Raw genomic sequence first — 19,111 nt, forward strand, 5'->3', positions numbered from 1 at the left:
ATATTTTTGGAATTATGCATCTGCTATAGGAGCTGAGATACTATTTTGTAGGTGGCGAAAATGTCAGGTTTTCAAGGGTGACTCCAAAGACGACCGTAGGTTTTAGAGAGATGTCTCACGAGGGGCTTCAGGCTTTAATGGGTGGGTAGGTCCTCTAGACACCCAACTGTTTATATGCCAACAATAAAAAGGAAATTGTCTTCCCTAAATCCACAAAGATGCGCCAATGCCTGTTGCAGACACTGGGTGGTGACACTTCCCTTTAGGCAAAACAAGCATTGGATCATTTTCTAATGTTTGTGTTTTGTAGTTTTAAAAAATAATAAGTATTTTTGTGTTGCAGCCGTCGTCAGCACCTCCTTGACAGAGTCCACCTTAAAAACCGTGCCCCAGGTGGTCAATGTCCAGGAGCTGAAGGACAAAGGTATTCCTGTGTCAACCCCTGCAATTATCAGGTACTCTCCTCTTACACAACGCAGTTTGCATCCAAGCAGTTTGCATTTAAAGCAAATGTTCTCCTCACCACTGTATGACACTGCTCAGTTGACTTTAAGCACCTTAGGTAGTAATATTTATTGTGCTGCATCATGTCTTGAATCCATTTGGTGGTACTGTATGCCTGATGATGACTGGACACTGTGCCTGGACCTTGAAAGTGAAAACAACACATTTTGGGGGGGTTATTCCTTGTCTCTTTGAATATTGTTGCCATTTTTACACAGTGAAATGACGCAAAAGAATATATGGGACGACACCCTCACCAGAGACTCAATATTGGAGGTTTTAATTAATCTAACTCGTTTGCATAGTTAGTCCCTTGAAAAAGTATTCAAACCCTTCACAATCACAAAATGTAATGCTTTTTTTTTTATTTTTTAGATTTAATTTGATAGACCAACACAAAGTAGCACATAATTGGGAAGTGGAATCAATATACAATACGATTTTCAGAATTTTAAGTGAATAGACCTTTTTACTGACCACATGGTTTGTTTTGGTTTAAACCGTTAAAGTTGGCTTTCGTTCCATTTTACTGCAACTTAGTCTTTCAGTCTGAAACCTCCATTGACAGTTTCGACTTTTAAAGATAACTAAAGACAACTTGTTCTGTCTTCTCCATTGCAGCTCATCGACAGCAGACCCAGCCGCTGCCCCATTGCAGGTTCCTGCTGCGATTGCATCCATGCTGCCCAAGCGAGTAAGAAAAAAAGATGAGAATAGTGTCCCTGGGTGTTTATGTACTCAACTGCAAATGGGAAAGGCTTTCATTTGCGACATTAATTTAATAATATTAAACTATCGATTGTATTGCAGTAAATGTCAAGTGGAATTAATACTTTGAGCTCCCATTTGTTCTTAAAGTTCACTAAGTGCTAACAGCTTTCCTATACATGTCAATGTTACAAAAAGCAGTTGAGTGACAAATCCTCATTTATGTGTGGGAAAACTTGCAAGGCACCGCGGCTTCATGTTTTTATCTATGTAACAAAAGCAATCCACCAAATTCTCCTTTAATATCATTGTCAAAACCTTGTTCAGCAGAACCCTAGCCAAGGAGTGCAGAAGCCATCCAATGAAAGCACAAGCGCTCCACAAGCGAGCTTCATGTTTGGTGAGCTCATATTGTACATGTCTGCAATTTGGTCATATTTTGTATATTACAAAGGTGAGGACAAGAAAAAATGTTCTCACTAACTACTGACTTTATGTTGTAATGCCATATTTGCATGATTGATATATATATATTTTTTTGTAATTCAGGTCAGTCTGACTCATCTGCCACACCTGTTAGCTCAGCTGAATCGAGTGTCAGCAAAGGTTTCTCATTTACTTCAACGTGAGTACAATGTAATGTTGTTGTTTTAATTTAAATAGATACAGTGAAATAATTTCAAAAGAGGATTACAGGTAATCATTACATTTCTTTTATTTTTATATATTTTATTTTTTATTGTCTTTTTCCTAAATGTTCTTCTGGGTGTTACAGAAAAACAGTGCAATGAGATTTCACTTTACAGGATTGTTGTTTTATTATTCTGACAATGGGTTCTTCCTTTGCAGCCCGTCAAGCTTCAGTTTTGCATCAGTCACATCGGCAGTTGGAATCCCACCAGGTATCAATGTATTGAAGACGTATGACGTATACTTTTTTTTAAACAATTTCAAACATTTCCAAGCTGTCTTAATTACATGTCTGTCATCAAAATACCGCAAGGATCAAGAATTATGCTACTATTAACATCCAATTTTAAAAACTTGGGGGAAATTGTCTTGTTTCTCTACTGTGGGGTCAACACAGAGTTTGGATTTCTTTGCCATGCCGACTAGATTAATCTAGAAAGTGGCTACTTGTATGTACAGTGGTACCTCTAATTACGAAATTAATTGGTTCTGGAAGAAATTAGTATTAGAAAGTAGAACATTTTGTAAGTAGAGACGCGTTTTCCATGTAAATGCCCTAATCTGTTGCACGCAATATTCAGACATAAATGTTTTATAAAGCATAAGAATGCATCAAAACATATAACAAATACACATTACAATTGCACAATAAATGAGAGTTGTGCATAATGTAAAAAACAAAGAATAGAGTAAAGGATAAAAATGATGGTCGTTTACCTTTGAATTGCTGTCCTCATCGCTTTTTGCCCTCTTTGGTTCATGTTCTCTCTCAGAAGTGGTTTCTGCCGGGCGTTTTGTAAAGAACCGATTTAATAACATGGCGACTGTCGATAGATTATGGTCATATTCTTTGGCGAGATCAACCAAATGCATCCTTTTTCATACTTTTCTATTATCTCTTGCTTTGTTTGTATGGACAAAAAAAAAAACGATTTTCTCCTTTTTTTTCTTTTCCTCATTTCTAATTCACGTAAAACTATCGGAACACCTCATGGCCCGATGGGCGACTGATGACGACGCTGCATAGACATGTCTATCTAGCTGTCAATCTACACATACGGTAGAGGTCCCTCTTAGCCAATGGGATGCCAGGAAGATGCTAGGCTAGCTAATGGCAGAGCAGCTATGAGTATGTTGCATTCAGGAAACTCTGGAGCTGCGAGTAGTAGCCCATACTGCTAGTAGCAGCCCATACTGTATTTTTACCTTTCGTATCCTGAAATTTCTTTCGTAACAAGAGGCAATATTTTCCCGTTGAGGCTTTTCGTAACTTGAAAATTTCGTATGAAGAGACGTTCGTAAATAGAAGTACCACTGTAGTATTTTTATTTGTGGAGGCAGGATTTTCATCAAGTCGCTAAATGACACCTCAGTTAGTGCATGTGGAGCATACATTGGTGGCTTATCCCGACACATCTGTTCATCCAACAGAATTTGTGAAGCTCTGCTTACCTTCTTACAGACAGATCTTTACACAGTCTAGCTGCATGGGTGTAGAAACTCTGTTTGGGTGTGGAAATATGTAAATTTGATGACTTTTGATCTCACAACTGTTCAAAATTTTGAACTACTCACGTTTTTTTTTCTCAGCAATAGGCAGCACACAAGGTTTACTTGGTTGTTTCCTCTCATGCTTAATGGATGGGCCGGCATTTGAAAATAGGGGTGCCAGTACTAAACGAAAAAAAACAATTCTGTTAAGCAAATTTTACATTTCAAACAAGGCTACAAATATCAGCAGCTGCGAGACGCCATTGTTTGTTTTTGTTTTTCGACATATATATATAATTCAATATTCTCCTCGGCCTAACAACTGTTTGAATAAGGAAAACTAAAAAAATGGAAGTTCCCTGTTTTACGATCCACGATTCCACTGATTTTACTGATGTTGTGGGTTTTGTTTGACTCTTTGGCTACGATAGTATCAAAGTCAGAATTTTTGAAATATTGATATTGTGACATTACTCCAGCGATCCAAATATTTGTATGCAAAAAATTACAGTCATTTTTACACCCCAGTCCTCTTGAATCTTCTTTGTGTCTCTTCAGTGAAGGATGTGAGTGAGTTCTCCTTTGGTGGAAATGGCAAGATGATATTCGGTCAGACTGCAGAGGAGCCGTCAAAGTCCCCATCTCCTTCCCTAACTGCTGCCATTTCAGCCACACAACCACCATCTTCGGAGGAGCCTGTATCTGTTTCTAATGCAACTTCAACACAACTTCAACCCCCTAAAACGACCGGAGGAGAAACTTTAGGCAGTTTTTCCGGGCTACGTGTCGGTCAAGGAGAAGAAGCTAAAGATTCCTCTGCCAAATTGACCCCTGCTAACACCGCTTTCACCTTTGGAGGGGCTGGCATTGGCAAAGGAACGGCACAGTTCAGCTTCGGCAGCGATCAGAAGTCCGCAGGAGACTCTCTGGGTGCCGACTTGTCCAAGTCCGGGAGTTTGTTCAAACCTCCTGAGACCACCCCCAAGCTGACCTTCTGCGTGACCACGTCCAATACGCCTGCCTCGGGGCTGCACACGTCTTTCAGCAGCCTCCTCGCAGCCCCTGCAGACCTAACGGAAGACCCAAAACCAGCCCCGCAACCTTCAGAGCCCCCATCGTCGCATGAAAAAAACCCTTCCCCAGAGCCTTCCATTGAGGGGGTCGCACCCTTAGAAACCCCTTCGCCGGATGCGGTCAGCACCAAGGAGCCTGATCATCTTCCAGTTGCTTCCGTTTCAGTCCCAGTAACGGAGGCAACCTCCCTGGCTCCAGTCACGGCGGCAGACACTACGCTGGACGTCACATCGACCACCCCTGTGGTTCCCGTACCCCAAGTAGCCCCACCGGCGTTCCAGGTGTCCACTTCTGAGAAGCCCGGGTCCATTTTCACTCAACCCACAACAACGGAAAGCTGTTCTACCACCCTGGCGCTCGCCGTCAATGTGCCTGCTGGCCCCGAGGGTGCTGCCAACCCGGCCGCTGCGCCTGTGGCCAACACCCCCGCTTTTTCAGTTGCTACCACCACCAGTGTCTCCACTGTTTTTGGACATCCTGCTGCAACCACTCCAGTCTCCACAGCCCCCTCAGTGTTTGGCTCATCCACCTTTGGCGCATCAACCGGAAGTGGTTTCGGCAAGTCCGTTTTCGGCCAGCCGAGCGGCTTTGGCCAACCTGCTAGCAACACCGCAACGCCTAGCAGCTTCTCTTTCGGACAGTCGGCATTCGGAGCGAGTCCCAGCACTGCCACCACTGGAGGAGGAGGCGGTCTTTTCGGAGCATCTACACCAAGCAATGCTAGTTCCTTTTCTTTCGGCGTGGCCACAAACGCCAACACGTCCAGCGGCACTGGCGCCGGACTGTTTGGACAGAGCACCTCCTCCGCGTTTGGACAGAGCTCCACTTTCGGCCAAGCGTCTCTGTTTGGGAGTAATACCACTACGTCCTCATCTACAGGATTCAGCTTTGGGCAGCCGTCAGGTAGGTTTAGTCCCTATATGCTTTTATTAGCAGGCATTTTAGACAGATAGGCGACAAAAAATATTTCCCCGTGCCATAAAATGTGGGCAGAGCATGGTATCAAAATTCAACAATCATTACAATGATTTTTGGAAGGATTTCCAAAAAATAAATTTCATCGACACACAGAGTCAACAAGGCGCATCTCAAGAACCATTCCCTGAAATTAAACAGGAAGTTGGCATTTTGTTTCTGAATAGCTATTTGGGAGGATTCCAAGGCTCCAACCCTTACCAGGGAACTGGACCAAGATGAGCCCAATCGGAAGCAGGTAGATGAGACAGATGGACTTGGAGACAGATGGACTTGAAGCTTTTTGCTGTATTCCGTGTAGTTTGGCTAGAACCGTGTAAAAGCCTGATCGTTTGGAGAGTTCACCATGAAAATGTAGGTGCAAAGGCACATTCATCCCCGCTCACTGATGTGATTTTCTTATTTTTGAGGTCTTGTTTGGTGTAAACAAAGGTGTTTTGATTAGCTTAAAAAACAAGTTTCTTTACTGTAGGCTTTGGATCCTCTGCTTCCTCCGGATTCGGCCAGCAAAACAACACGGGGAGCGTATTTGGACGGGTATCATAATTTTTCTTTCTTAAAAAAAATAATCAAATAAAAATAACTACACGACGAGTACGACTTTTCTTTCAGCCACAGCAGCCGTCTGGTGGAGGCTTGTTCAGTTCAAGCGCCACCAATGCAGCAGGTTCACCAGGCGGCAGCCTCTTTAGCGGCCTGGGAGGTAAGCCGAGTGAAGATGCCGCCAACAAGAATCCATTTGGTCCTACTGCTTCCCCCGGAGGGTTTGGGCAACCTGCTCAGACTGGTATGAGGAACTGCCCCGTCAAGAATGTCTTATGTCACCTTGAAACTTAATATTTTTTGACTTATGTTTCCCACAGCTACCCCCAGTCTCTTCGGTAGTACTGTAGCGAAACCGATGGGATTTGGACAGGCCACCTTTGGGGAGCAGAAATCCAGTGGGACCTTCAGTTCCGGTGCTGGGAGCGTTGCATCCCAGGGCTTTGGGTCCTTCGCCAGCCCAGCAAAACCAGGTATTGGAAGAATTTGTAGATTTTTATCCATGCCATGGTGATTCTAGTTTGCTAATTTTCACATACTGACGTTAGAGTAGTGGAACCTCCAAAGTGAAACAGTCTCTTCTGTCACTGGTTGACTTCGAAGTTGTTTTTCCCCACGGGAAATAATCACTTATTGGTTGCAGGCTCAAACTATCACCGTCATCAAATCTTTATTAACTATACATACTATGTTTAAAGTAAAATTTTGAGCTGTCATACACATATAAATTTATATTTTACTGTATGAGAAAACTCAACTTTATATATGAAGCACTTCGTCACTGTACATGTAGTAAAAAATAGACATAAAAAGAACAGAGACAGATAAAATAATAAATTAACATAAAAACAGTAAAACACCATAAAACATTAAATCAATGCCGAGTCTGATGCTGAGTCAAAAGTAAAATTAAAAATACTTAGCCTTTGAAAACTTTAAACTGTTGGCAAACATTTTGCGACCGTGAACGAACCCTGACGACAAAAAAAAAATCATCTTTCACTGCGTGCGGAAGCACTTGCAAAGTTGCTAATATTGTGATGGTTTAGAGTTTGAAGTTGAAAATTTGCATTGAGGTCCAATTTGTTCTACTTTAATAGTCCCACTGTATGGCATAGATCTTTGTGATTTTTTTTTTTTCTTAAATCCGTGTGTACAGTAATATATGCATTGTATTTATAATTGGATGTTTCTTTTTTTGTAAGATTTATTTTCTGAGACGTTCTTGTCCAGTTTTCCTTGCGTAGTTGTTGAAAGTTTATTTGATAGTCCTGTTACGGAGATAAACCTGTTCCTTGGCCATTTCATGCAGCACCATCTCTTGACATTTCCTCCCCTTTTATCATCTGAGCTTCAGCAAGTGTCTTTATCTGCTTATGCGTAAGTAGGGTGAGTCTGATGTCCTGCCAGGCTACCGACAGTAGATAAGACAGTGAGTGCAGGGTGGTGCATCATTTTACATGCTAGACAACATTTCCAGTTCTATACCTTTCTGTTTGATTATTTTTTTTTTTTATATGTTCAATAAACAAACATATAAACGACTGTGTTCCGTAACTAAATTACTCCACACAAGCGAACCACCTTCAACTGAGTCTCATCAGTAGGGTTAGCTCGCATACTAGCCTAAATAACACTAGCATAAACTGATGTGACAGTTGCGCACTGAGTGAGATGTTTTGGCATTTACGCACAATAAATGATAGCGAATACTGTACAGGCAATTTGTAACAGCGAAGTAGACTACATGCCTCATATGCATACGGTTATTTGAACATATGTAAAGAGGAGCGTTGTTTTTTTTTTTTTGTGTTATATACTGGTATTTATATACTTATGAATAACCTACTTGTGTATTAACATAACATGATTTCTAATAATTTATAGAGAAAAAGGGGCAGGACTAGATAAGTTTTTCTACATCTTCCTACTTCCTTTGAACATACGAACTGTATTGATCTTTTATCATTGATTGTTTTTAATGTCTTTTTTGTTGTTTATATGTTCAATCATTTAGTTACTGCATCAGGAGAGGGCTAGAAACATAATTTCATTTTTGCGTTTGACTTTCACGAGAGTCATTCAAAGATTTAGACTTAGATTTAGTTAGACCAAGAATTAATTCAACCTAACAACACAAATAGGCATGTTTTTCAACGCATAACGCACGATAGGTTCCTTAAATTTGCGAATGCCAAACTGCGAATATGCGTTTACTGTACAGTCATAGTATCATTGCTGTGTCGTTGCTTCTCTTTCCACAGTGTTGTTTCCAATATTTTACAACTGACAAGTGCTCACCCGTTGAAAATTAAGCACAAATGTTGCTGCCGAGTTAAATTCAATTGAGCAAGTCCTCTGCCAATTAGGACGATTTACACACTAAATAGCACTTGCGTTGTTCTCTCTAACAGTCACACCAATGTCTTGAGTAGCACTGGAGTGTGAATCCGGGGTTTGTTTGATTAATAACCGCCTGATAGCTTCAAGCAAACAAACAGGCTTGGACTGGGAATCCGCCTAATGACCTCATTTAAAAAACACGAGCTCCTATCTTTTAATGTTATCTTTCAAAGCAGCATTGTTAGTCTCATCCCTCCCTCCCACCCTCCATTTTCCGCGGGATATTAGCAACCCCCACACCCGAATGCCTGATCGCTCTGCTACGTGCAGTCAGTGTAATCTTATTACATTAGCGCAATCAATTATTTACTGGGGCGTGCTGGTAGGCGCGTTGTAATTTCAGCACACCCGTCGCTAAGCCCGCTGCAGCTCACACACATCGCACCATGAGACGCTTGACATGTTGGCTTCTTGGCTGCCGACCACGAAACAAATATTCATTAGTATTAGTACTGTGTATGTTTTTCTTTTTTTTTTCCTCAGAATATTGCCACCAAATATCCTTAAAATACTTAATGGAGAGCCTTTTTACAAGAATGCATTCTTAAGGGTAAAATAAAAAGCATCTGAGAAAAATAAGTTTTTTATGAGAACAGGTTGTGATATTGCAATATTATGATTGTTATGAGCAATTTTATTTTCTATTTTTTTTTACTTGTGGATCTGCTTCTCAGTCCAGGGATCTTTGGTTCATATCTGTTTGGAAAGTGTAATTTATAAGAGTTGATATTTTTTTTTGGAGGGGGGGGGTGAAAAGATAGTTGTGGTTTTACAAGAGTAGTTTTATTATGAGAAATTATCTGGCTTTACAAGAATCAATTGTGCCTCATAGTCGAGAGTATGCGGTTTATAATCTTGGTCCAGGCCCGCCTGTGTAGAGTTTCCATGTTCTCCCCATGCTTGCGTGTGTCTTCTCTTCTGTGTTCTTGGGCTTTCTCCAACATTCCAAAAACGTGCATTTTCGGTTCATTACTCTATATCAGGGGTCACCAACCAAGGACCACATTGGTAGCCCGTGGGCGTGTTCTAAAATTAGCTCACGAGTAATGGTACATTGTGACTTTCTGGGAATTTTGTAAAATTGATCATTTTGAAATTGAAAATTTGAACACTGGTAGAGATTTATAAAGGTTAATTGTTGCCTATTGATATTTGTGAGTTTCCTAATTATTGTTACAAAGTGACCAGTCCAGAGTATGTACTTCCTCTCGCCCAGTCAGCGGAGATCTATTTCAGCTCATCGACGACTGTAACGACAAGCGATATAGAAAATGGGATGTTTTACTGTAGAGGATATGTAACAGACGATCATCATTTGTGCTTCCCCATTCAGGCGGCTTTGGCAGTGCACCGGTGTTCGGGAGTCCCCCCGCCTTTGGCACTTCGCCGTCATTCGGCGCCACTGCGGCATTCGGCACCAGTCCCTCCTTCAGTAACACCATGGGCTCCTCCGCCGGGAAGGTTTTTGGAGAGGGAACGGCCGCTTCCAACATGGGCGGATTTGGGTAATGAAGGATCTAAATCTATATGAATGGCTTTATATTTAGCCAACAGGTTAACCAAAAACCAAAATGGCAATTAAACATTTACAGACATCGCATAATCAGTTAAGTGTTAGTCAGTGTGCCCTGATCTGACCATGGGACCAGCTGGAGAAGGTCTGCCCTACAGACAGGGCCAGCCAGGGAGGAGACCAGCCCACATTATGTTTAAATTTTGAAGACAGTATAAATGTGAGGGCTGCATGTTAGACCGTGCCCCTTTTTTGCCTTTGCCCGTCTCGGGTGAGAGCATTTGCGAGGATGGAAAAGCTGCCCAGATCTGATCATTGTATGACACACTACACCCACACGATATAGTATATGATACAATGTCAGGTATTTTGATGTCTCAGTACCATAATTTCTTTATTTATACACAACCATAATATATTGCACTCCCCTAAAATAAAATCACTCTTCAAAAGGATTTTTTTTCTCCTCTGTACTCATGTATTATACGCTCCCCTGATCTGAGATTCTGGGATCTGCTCAAAAATTGAAGTATTCTCCGCCGAGTTAATTAGATCGTTTGAGTGTTCAGACATGTATTTTTTTTTTGCAGAAAGAGAAGTTATCTTTTTCGTTTCTCGTTTTTTCATTAAAAGTATTATACGCATGACAAGCATGTTTGTACGGAAGCAAAACATTTTTGATAGGCAAAGTATGTTCGAGCGCATTGATAAAATGTAGGCTAAATGCTAAAAACAGCGTTTTTTTTCCCATGATGCTACGGGGCATTGACTTGCAGTGCATGATTTCCGTTCAGCATTTTTTCCCATAATGCCACAGAAAGCACATGCACAAGTCAATACCCCATGGCATTGTGGGTAGAAAATGCTAGGTTTCTTTTTTCTTTTAAGCATTTATCCTTCATTCTATCAGTGCAGTTGAACGTGTTTGTTTGCAAATACTTTTTAGTGTGTACTAACCTAATGCGCAAGTAACTGAAAGATTTACTCCCCTGCCCTCACAAACATGGGGTACAGCTGATGCACAGACACGGGAGTAGGAATTGTATTGGAACAAAATGGCTACTTATGAATGTTTTAATATTTTAACATTTAAAATAATGTATGAATAAATTGCTGGGGGGGGGATGAACAGAGGCATAGGGCTATAGCACCCCCTCGCCCCAGCGGAGCACCGTGCATGCTGTCCAACATTAAACCAACAATCTCATCTTCATCACAAGTGTGCTCCTATATTAGTTTTCATGACCACCAGCCCAAATTTGTGCCGGACTAGATTATTCCCCTGCGATAATCTCACTCGGGGGGGATCACGCTGCCTACGGATTAAGTCGTCTCACTTCCTGTCCCACTCTCTGGGTTTTGCATACTCACGGATCCGCTTGTTGATGACTCCATGGGCGTGAGTCCTGCAGAGGGGATTATCTTTTTAAACCTTGATATTTTTTCCCCCCTCGATCCTCTCCCCCATCGTCATACCCTCATACGCACCATCTGACACCTTCTGCCTTTGCTAACATTGTTTGTGAAAGGCATCTAAATGTGTGTTGTATGTTTAGTCCAGTAAATGTTGGGCTTAATCCAGGCTTGGAAGATTTGTTTCATCAGCCTCTCTTAAGCCCCACCAAGTTTTACACTTTGTTACAAAATAACCAAACATTGACATTTGGTGTCTAGATGGCAAGCTCTAGGGCAAGATGCGAACTTAAGCAATCTACATCTCCACTTCAAACTCTTTTTTCGTCAAGCAGCAGACACAGGAAGACTCGATGCAAGTCACCGAAAATTGTTGGTTCGGAACAGCGCCGTCTGAGTCTCATCAAGCCAGCTAGCCAGTCGGTGGCTAATGCAAGAAGCTAACATAGCAGTCTTCATTCGATGCTACTTCTTGTCAATGAAGAAATGTTCAAACAGAAGATCCAAAAAGAAACACTTTGTGAGTTGAAGAAGATGCAAGTTGTAAAGCTGGTTAGCAGTTCGTGAGATAATATCAAATTAGCTGTCTACATCTTCACTCGGTGCTTCTTTTGTTGACACACACACAGTTGGACTCAAATGCACAGCGTAGAAGATCCAAATCAAAGTCTCTGTTCACGAAAAGTTGGTTGATAGCGGCTACAGCAGATAAAGTGTTGGCCTGGCTCCAAATGTTCCAAGCCTTAACTTTTTCTTACTTTCCTCACAACGCCACAGTTTTGCTTCACCGTCCAGCGCGTCATCCTTCGGGGCGCTAGCCAATCAGAGCGCCCCGCCGTCATTCGGGGGTCTGGCCCAGCAGGGACCTGGCTTTGGGGCTCAGCCCAGCGGCTTTGCAGCTTTTGGACAGCAGCCGCAACCTGGAGGTAACAACTTTTTTCTTCTCTTTACATCAGCTTCACAACCGGCATTTAATCATTGTTTTACTTGTATAGTAAATTTGTTTGTGTATCTATATATAAGCTGTATAACAATGATTTTGTCTTCGTAGGCTTCTCTGGAAACACCTTTGGCTCCACAAACCAGTAAGTCTTCATGAACTCTCACTAGACAGATTGCTATTTGGCATCTTTCACTTTAATGGAATAGCCGACACCACCTGTAATGGTTTGAACTTTTGAGGAATGTTTTTAGATATCTCAATATTTTTATTTTAATTATTTGAAAATGTTTTTCAATATTTTTAAATGTAACAAATTACGACATTTGCATTTGTGCCAACATACAAAAAGTGGGTGTTCAATACGAGAATCCATGTACAATTGGTTTTACAGTGACATTTTAATAATGTCCTTCTTTGTTTTCTTGCTTCTTTCAGATCAAATTCCCAAACGTTTGCCAGCTGGCGAAGCTAGTTTTACTGACGCTACGCAAGCCCACAGTGCTACTTGACTTTCTGCTCTGAGGCTCTTTTTTTTTTTTTTTGATTACTCAGTGTAGTAGTCGACTAAAGTCAGACATTTACAAACAAGTTTTACATAAATTTCCTTAATTAAACAATGTCACATGACCAAGAAAGAAACATTTTTGTTTGATTAGAGTTTTTATTTCAGTTTTTTTGTTTTCATATATATAGCTTTCATTATCTGTGAAACATTCATTGAAGGTAAACACCCTCCGCTTAATAATTTCAAATGAGAACAAGTAATTCCTTAAAGTAGCAAATTAGATTGGTCATCATTTTTCCCCCAAAAATTAAAGTTCAGATTGTGAGTTCTGTATTTTGAACAGCCATGTCAAAAATGTATATGTCGAAATTTTGAGGGAAGAAAATGGAAAAACCTTTTCACTGCAACAATTACTATGTTGTATATTTTTTTACTTGCAATGTTATTTCATGAAATCACAATAATGACTTTTATAGTACTATTTTTGTCTTACTTTTATATGTATCTCCCAGAGCTACTGTACCTAAGAAGGTGGAAAATTGTGTGGTCGACTTTGTCCCCCATTGTATGGACAGCGACACAGAAAAGGATAGAGAAAATCTCAGATACACGCAGGTGCCCTTCTGCCTTTGTTACTGCTCTGATAGTATCTCAAAAAGCAAAAAAATTCCAGGTCGACTTTGTATCCCTGTTCCATGTCCTTTGAACGGAACAGTAATTGGAAAAATGTTGTCTTTTCCCAGGCAGTGTGAAGGGGACTTTACTCACAAGTGGCGGCCCGCCTCTTTTAAGCCCCCACACTGCCGAAGAAGATCCACTTTATTCTCCACTTCTTTCCTTGGTTGTGTTGATACTGAACAGCGACACTGGAAAATAAATTTTTCCAGGCAGTATTAAAAGGGGTTTTACACATAGGCGTCTTCCCGCTTCAGATACATCTTCTAAAGGTACAATATTGGTGGCTCAAAGTTTTGCAGGCAGTGTGGAATGTTACTCTTCTTACGTCCCGCGCACCTTCCGACCCCACCCAAAATGCATATCGGAAGTCATGTTTGGCGTTTGGGGAATGTCGGGGTCATTATATGACCTGGGATCGCCACCAGCCAAAATGTTGACATGCACATTCCCAGCTGGTTTCAAATGGATGTGAAGAGACTGGAGCCAAGTAAACATACAGTTGTGCTCCTAAGTTTACATAGCCTGGCAGAAATTCTGAAATATTGGCGATTTTCTGAAAAATACGACTGAATGGGCGCTGTCACCTTTTTTTTTTGTTTTTTTTGTTTCATGATTGTTTCCTGATACTCTGAAATGCCTCCGTTTCATTTGAATCGATTAAAAGTGTGTTTTGCTCAATCATGTTTTGATAAAGAATGGTACACATTTTACACATTTGTCTTTAAACTCATGAGCACAACGATAATAAATAATCATCAGCAGCATTGTCCGTGTTAGAGGTTCAGCTAAATACTTTGGGGCTCCTTCCCACTGTTTCTGACAGCATTAAAGAGGTTACTTTTCTATTTGCATAAAACCTCAAACATAAGCCACAATACTCTTTTAATCCTCGCCCTCGCCCTGTCAACGTTGTGATGGAAAATGCAGGAAAATCTCACAGCCACTTTGTGAGGATGACAGCTGTCATTATGGAATTCTGATTAAAAATAGCTCCGGACCACACGCCAGCCAAAAGCACCCACCAGCCCCACGTGAACATGATCGCCCCACGCCTCCATTACACCCAACTACTGGGTTTCCTCAGCTTCTGCCAACTAACCATGATTAGCCGCTCTATATCTTGTCTTCGACATCTAGATTGCTGTCAGTTTTTTCCATTGGGGCCAGCTCCGTCATGCTTTTTTGTGGTTTCTGCTTCGGAAAAATGTCTCACTATGGTGCGCGTTCTTTGTTCACTTCACTTTCATCTAAAATGTAAAAAAAACGTTAGCTTGTTAGCCGTGACAAGTCCAAGACACAACCGCTATCCATCACGTATTCCATCAGCCATAATATATCCGTGTCAAACGGATTTGAAATATTATCATGAGAGATGGGCATTCTGTCCCAGAGACGGATGGACGGAACGATGCCTATTTTAGGGAATTAGGATGTGGGTTTTCATCCGTTTTACATCTCTATAGTGTAAATTCATTCAAGACATTCATGCTCATCCCAGTGCCGCAGTACACTTAAACCTACGACCCGGAAGTGGAAGTCTTTCGTTCGTTCCTAAAATAACATTGCGTTATTTTGCAATAATTATTTTTTTGTAAAATAGCATAATATAATAACATAATAAAAACCGCAAACCTATTGCGTTATAACGCAATCTTAGATATTCATAGTCTTTGTTTAATCCAAATAAGATATTTGCAAACACCTTCTTTTACTTTAAAAAACAATGATCCAACCAGGCACTGAATTAGTTTCAAATGTTTGGTGAGTACCGGTACATTAATCCATAGTTTTTTTTTTTGTTTGTTTTTTTTACACACTCACATTCACTGCCAAAAACGTTTTCATGTCTTTTCACAGTCCAGTCATTCTATCCCAGGAATGTATTTATATTTTTATAACGTTAGAGTAACAAGAGGGTCTGAAACTGTCTGGCACTGAATGAGTTAATCACTAAATCTCAAACAATAACATTTTGGTTAATTTTTTTTTTTTTTTTTTTTTTTTTCTCATTTCACACAGCTGAATATTTTCCTACAAACACAAATAGCAAAGCTCATCGAGATCATTCCTTGAATGACAAACGGTCCCATGAGAGAGCCATGGTGACATTGGCACCGTTGTGGTATTAATAGTAGCGTCTGGTGCCAAGATAGTGAAGTAGTGATTATTTTGCATTAATATCGGTGACAGGTGGCCAAGTGTGAGCTGTGCTAATAAAAGTGAGAATTTGACGCTCGGGAATGCCACCAGTATAGCATAGAGGCCAGGGTGCGCAGTCCCAACAGCGAAGCAATCGGCCATAAACACACCAAAGTGAATGTTTGGTGATGTTCGATGCATGTCTCGCACGTTTTGTTTGTACTTTGGGCATAGCTATAACGCTACTGCAAACCATACAATGTGCTGAGTTCTCAGCAGCAAATGATTTGCATAAGTGTTAATCACTCATAATGGTGTTTAAGAGTAATATTTAAGATGTTGTTTTTGTAAAAAAATATAAACGTGTCAAATATATGATGTAATTCATATTTTTGAAAGAAAAGTAAATGAACCTTTTTTTGTAATGTTTTAATATTTCTTTAGAATAAATTAATGAAAACCATAACCGTATTTTAGAATATTTGTTAGACTATTTTATACATGCATCTGCTTAAAAATGTTTGCAAAAATGATCAAATATTTGTGCTTGAATAAAATAAGAAAAATGAAATTGGTGAATAAGCTGTTACTTCAGAACAAGCCAAGGCAATTATGTTTTGTTGGGTAAATGAGAACAGCAGTCAAAATACTAAAATAACTTTCCTTTTTAGAATCTCAGAACAATATATGACGAATAGCGTCTAATATTCTACTTTTTTAAACAGTTGATATTTTAGAATAATTTGTTGAAACAATATATTAGAAATGGTTCCTAACAGTCATTCTTTTAAATGTAATATACTGAAGAAAATATGAACACTTTTTATTTTGTGCCAGTTTTTCATGAATTCCAAGATCTAAGACTTTCTATGTACTGTACAGTAAAGGTGGCACTAAAGCTGACCCCTTCTGCCTATTCGTCCGCCATGTTTGTTCACTGCAAAGTCTCGTTTCATAATATCATATCGTATCATAATATCGAGGGATTTTGCCAATTTTTCTGTCTGACGTGCCAATAGCTGTGAATGAATGCGGTTCGTGTGTGATGTGTTGATCTTGCCGGGTGGCTGCACACCACACACGGTACTCTCAAAACTGTAATACGTGTGATATATATATATTTTTTTTCTAGTCACGTGTGGGGTCACTCAGATTTTGGAAGTCGGCCGACAATTTTAAAATCCTGCCGTGTCAACCGGGCTTTAGCCAAAGTACTAAGCTATTCTTTGCAGAGGATAAAGACTATATGACTGACTATTGTTACATTGTCCGTTTGTGTTCTAATATGTTGTTTACTCAACTCGAATTTCAAACCTCTGACGCTATGAAAGCAGCTCTTGTCTCAGATCTCATTGTTCAAAATAATTTGTTTTTTATAGCCATTTTTATTTTTTTTTCCGCTCTATTTATTTTCCATGAATGCCTCCTTTTCTCTAGCTATCTTTCCGGCACAAAAGGAGTTATAAATAGAGCGGCCGACATCTTATTCAGCACTGTAAGAGAATTGTCCTACATCACAGTCGTAGCGAAGGTGGCCTCGGGCATGTGCACATCATTCACGCGAGCTTGTACAATTCAGGTCTTAAAGGCTAAAATGTAATGCCTCCGTTTGCACAAAGCTTGCTGAAATAGTTCATCTATGGTTCGGGTTGCACATCCACCTGCAGCGCAATTAGCCTTGAGCCTTGAGGGAGGTAAAAACAATGTTAAGAAACCATAGGACATGTATTTAGCTATTGATGATGTCATGGCGTTTGTGGGCCTGTTTTTACATTAAAATAAAACTGCGTGTGAGAATGGGAAATTGTATTGAGTATATGTGAGTGTGTACTGAGAGAGTGCATGTTTTTTTCTGAATCATGTGTTGTCTGGCCTAATAAACGAGGCCCACATTTGGTATTGTGACAGATATCACCCCCCCTTTGGGCGGACGACATAACCTTCTGGTGTGTGCGCGTGCATGTGAGAGAGCATGATGATTCAACAAGAGCAGTCAAACTCATCCTGGCCTAAATCCCTCCAACCGGGGTATTAAGTCACACGCACACACACACACACACACACACACGTTCAGGTTTAAGTTACATGTACTCTAGTCGACTACTACACTGAGTAATCCAAGGCCTGCAGTAGCCTTGTCGGGAGAATGGTGACATGGGCCCCCGCTATCTGTCGTCAACATCTAGGTACATTTAATTTGGTGTTTATTTTTGTTTTCAGGCGTACAGCTTGCTAATAGGAGACACTAAGGTGGTCTTTATTTCACCTCACGTGGGCGTCTGGCTAACCCTGTAGCGACCACGGGCTAACTAACCTTCACAATACCGGCTAGTATTAAGAATCTTGGACTCGGGGCCAGTAGTCTTCAGTCGCTCTCAGAACCCCCGACAAGCCCTCACTTGTCCTGCTTGCAACTGTGATTAGCCCTTTGGTTCTCATCTAACCTTCACAATTCTTAGCCTTGGCAACCTCATGCAGTTAACCATTGCAAACTGGCTAACCCTCATGACGCCTTCTGGCTTGCTCCCTCACCCAAAAGTCGCGTGGTGTGGTGTCCAAGTGATGTAATTATGTCGGGAGTCCCCCGCTAGCCCTTCTTTTCTTAACCCCTCTTCACCAGGATGGCCTTTGAGTCAGCCTGAATCTCACCCAGCCATGCGTGAGCTTGTTATGCAATCATGCTAATACGGCCGCTAGCCTCGAAGCATAAATGGGCTGAGTTCATTAGTGTTTTTTTTGTTTTTTTGTTTTTTTAATGGACCTGAAATATATCAGAAATTTAAGAGTGATATTTTAAGTTGTATTTTTTTTAAGAAAAAGGCATATTGCAAGATCAGGTCGTACATTTGAAAAACATGGAGAATACAATTTTGTAAGATGATCATAATGGGGTAAAATCGAATATTTTCAAGATCAGCAGTCATACGATAGATGTGTATTTTTGAGAGAAGTGGACTATTTTCATGATATAGTAGTATTCTGAGAAGTGTTTATATTTTCCAGATGTTTTACATTTTCAACAAAAAAAGCATATTTTCAAGATCATAAGTTTTAATATGAGGATTAAATGTAAATGTATTTTTTAAAAAGAAAGTTGTATATTCTCATGAGTCTATTGAAATATATATAGTTTTAAATCTGAATAAGAGAATAAGGGACATTTTCAAGAAAGAACATTTGAGACTAAAGTCATATGAGAAAAAAGTATGTTTTCAAGAAGGTAAAATCTTAATTTAAACTCCTTAAATTACACCTTTTTTTTTTTGGTAATATTTTTATTTTTTGATGGCATACAACTTTATTTGTCAGGATTCTTATTTTATTGGATTTCCATTTTGTATTGCATGTTTTGATGTAGCTGTGAATACATTTCCATTCCCAGCAGAGATGGAAAGTAACGAAGTATAATATTTATCGCAATACGTATCGGCTTGCAGCCCAAGTACCGGATTGGGACAAAAGTGCATCGTCCCAGCCCTATTAATTTCATATTGTTTGAATGAAACAGCAGTTCATCAATAAAAATGTGGTT

General features: G+C 40.2%; 1 protein-coding gene across 2 annotated transcripts in view; it reads left to right on the forward strand.

Annotated features, from left to right (window-relative positions):
- Positions 1-14,118, forward strand: part of nup214 (nucleoporin 214) — a 32,858-nt gene extending 18,740 nt beyond the window's left edge. Inside the window, exons 24-36 of one of the 2 annotated variants that reach the window (XM_086053011.1) lie at positions 344-455; positions 1,126-1,198; positions 1,540-1,612; positions 1,762-1,837; positions 2,062-2,114; positions 3,952-5,370; positions 5,915-5,979; positions 6,055-6,229; positions 6,306-6,458; positions 9,722-9,893; positions 12,092-12,240; positions 12,366-12,399; positions 12,693-14,118. In XM_086053011.1, the coding sequence (XP_085909137.1) occupies positions 344-455; positions 1,126-1,198; positions 1,540-1,612; positions 1,762-1,837; positions 2,062-2,114; positions 3,952-5,370; positions 5,915-5,979; positions 6,055-6,229; positions 6,306-6,458; positions 9,722-9,893; positions 12,092-12,240; positions 12,366-12,399; positions 12,693-12,729 (2,591 nt within the window). In that variant the 3' untranslated portion in view covers positions 12,730-14,118. The remainder of the gene's footprint in view (positions 1-343; positions 456-1,125; positions 1,199-1,539; positions 1,613-1,761; positions 1,838-2,061; positions 2,115-3,951; positions 5,371-5,914; positions 5,980-6,054; positions 6,230-6,305; positions 6,459-9,721; positions 9,894-12,091; positions 12,241-12,365; positions 12,400-12,692) is intronic. The other variant, XM_086053012.1, reaches the window with a different exon arrangement.
- Positions 14,119-19,111: the final 4,993 nt, after the last annotated feature.

The sequence above is a fragment of the Filicampus tigris genome, chromosome 15 (assembly GCF_054856515.1).
Source record: "Filicampus tigris isolate MCC_2025a chromosome 15, RoL_Ftig_1.0, whole genome shotgun sequence".
NCBI lineage: Eukaryota > Metazoa > Chordata > Actinopteri > Syngnathiformes > Syngnathidae > Filicampus > Filicampus tigris.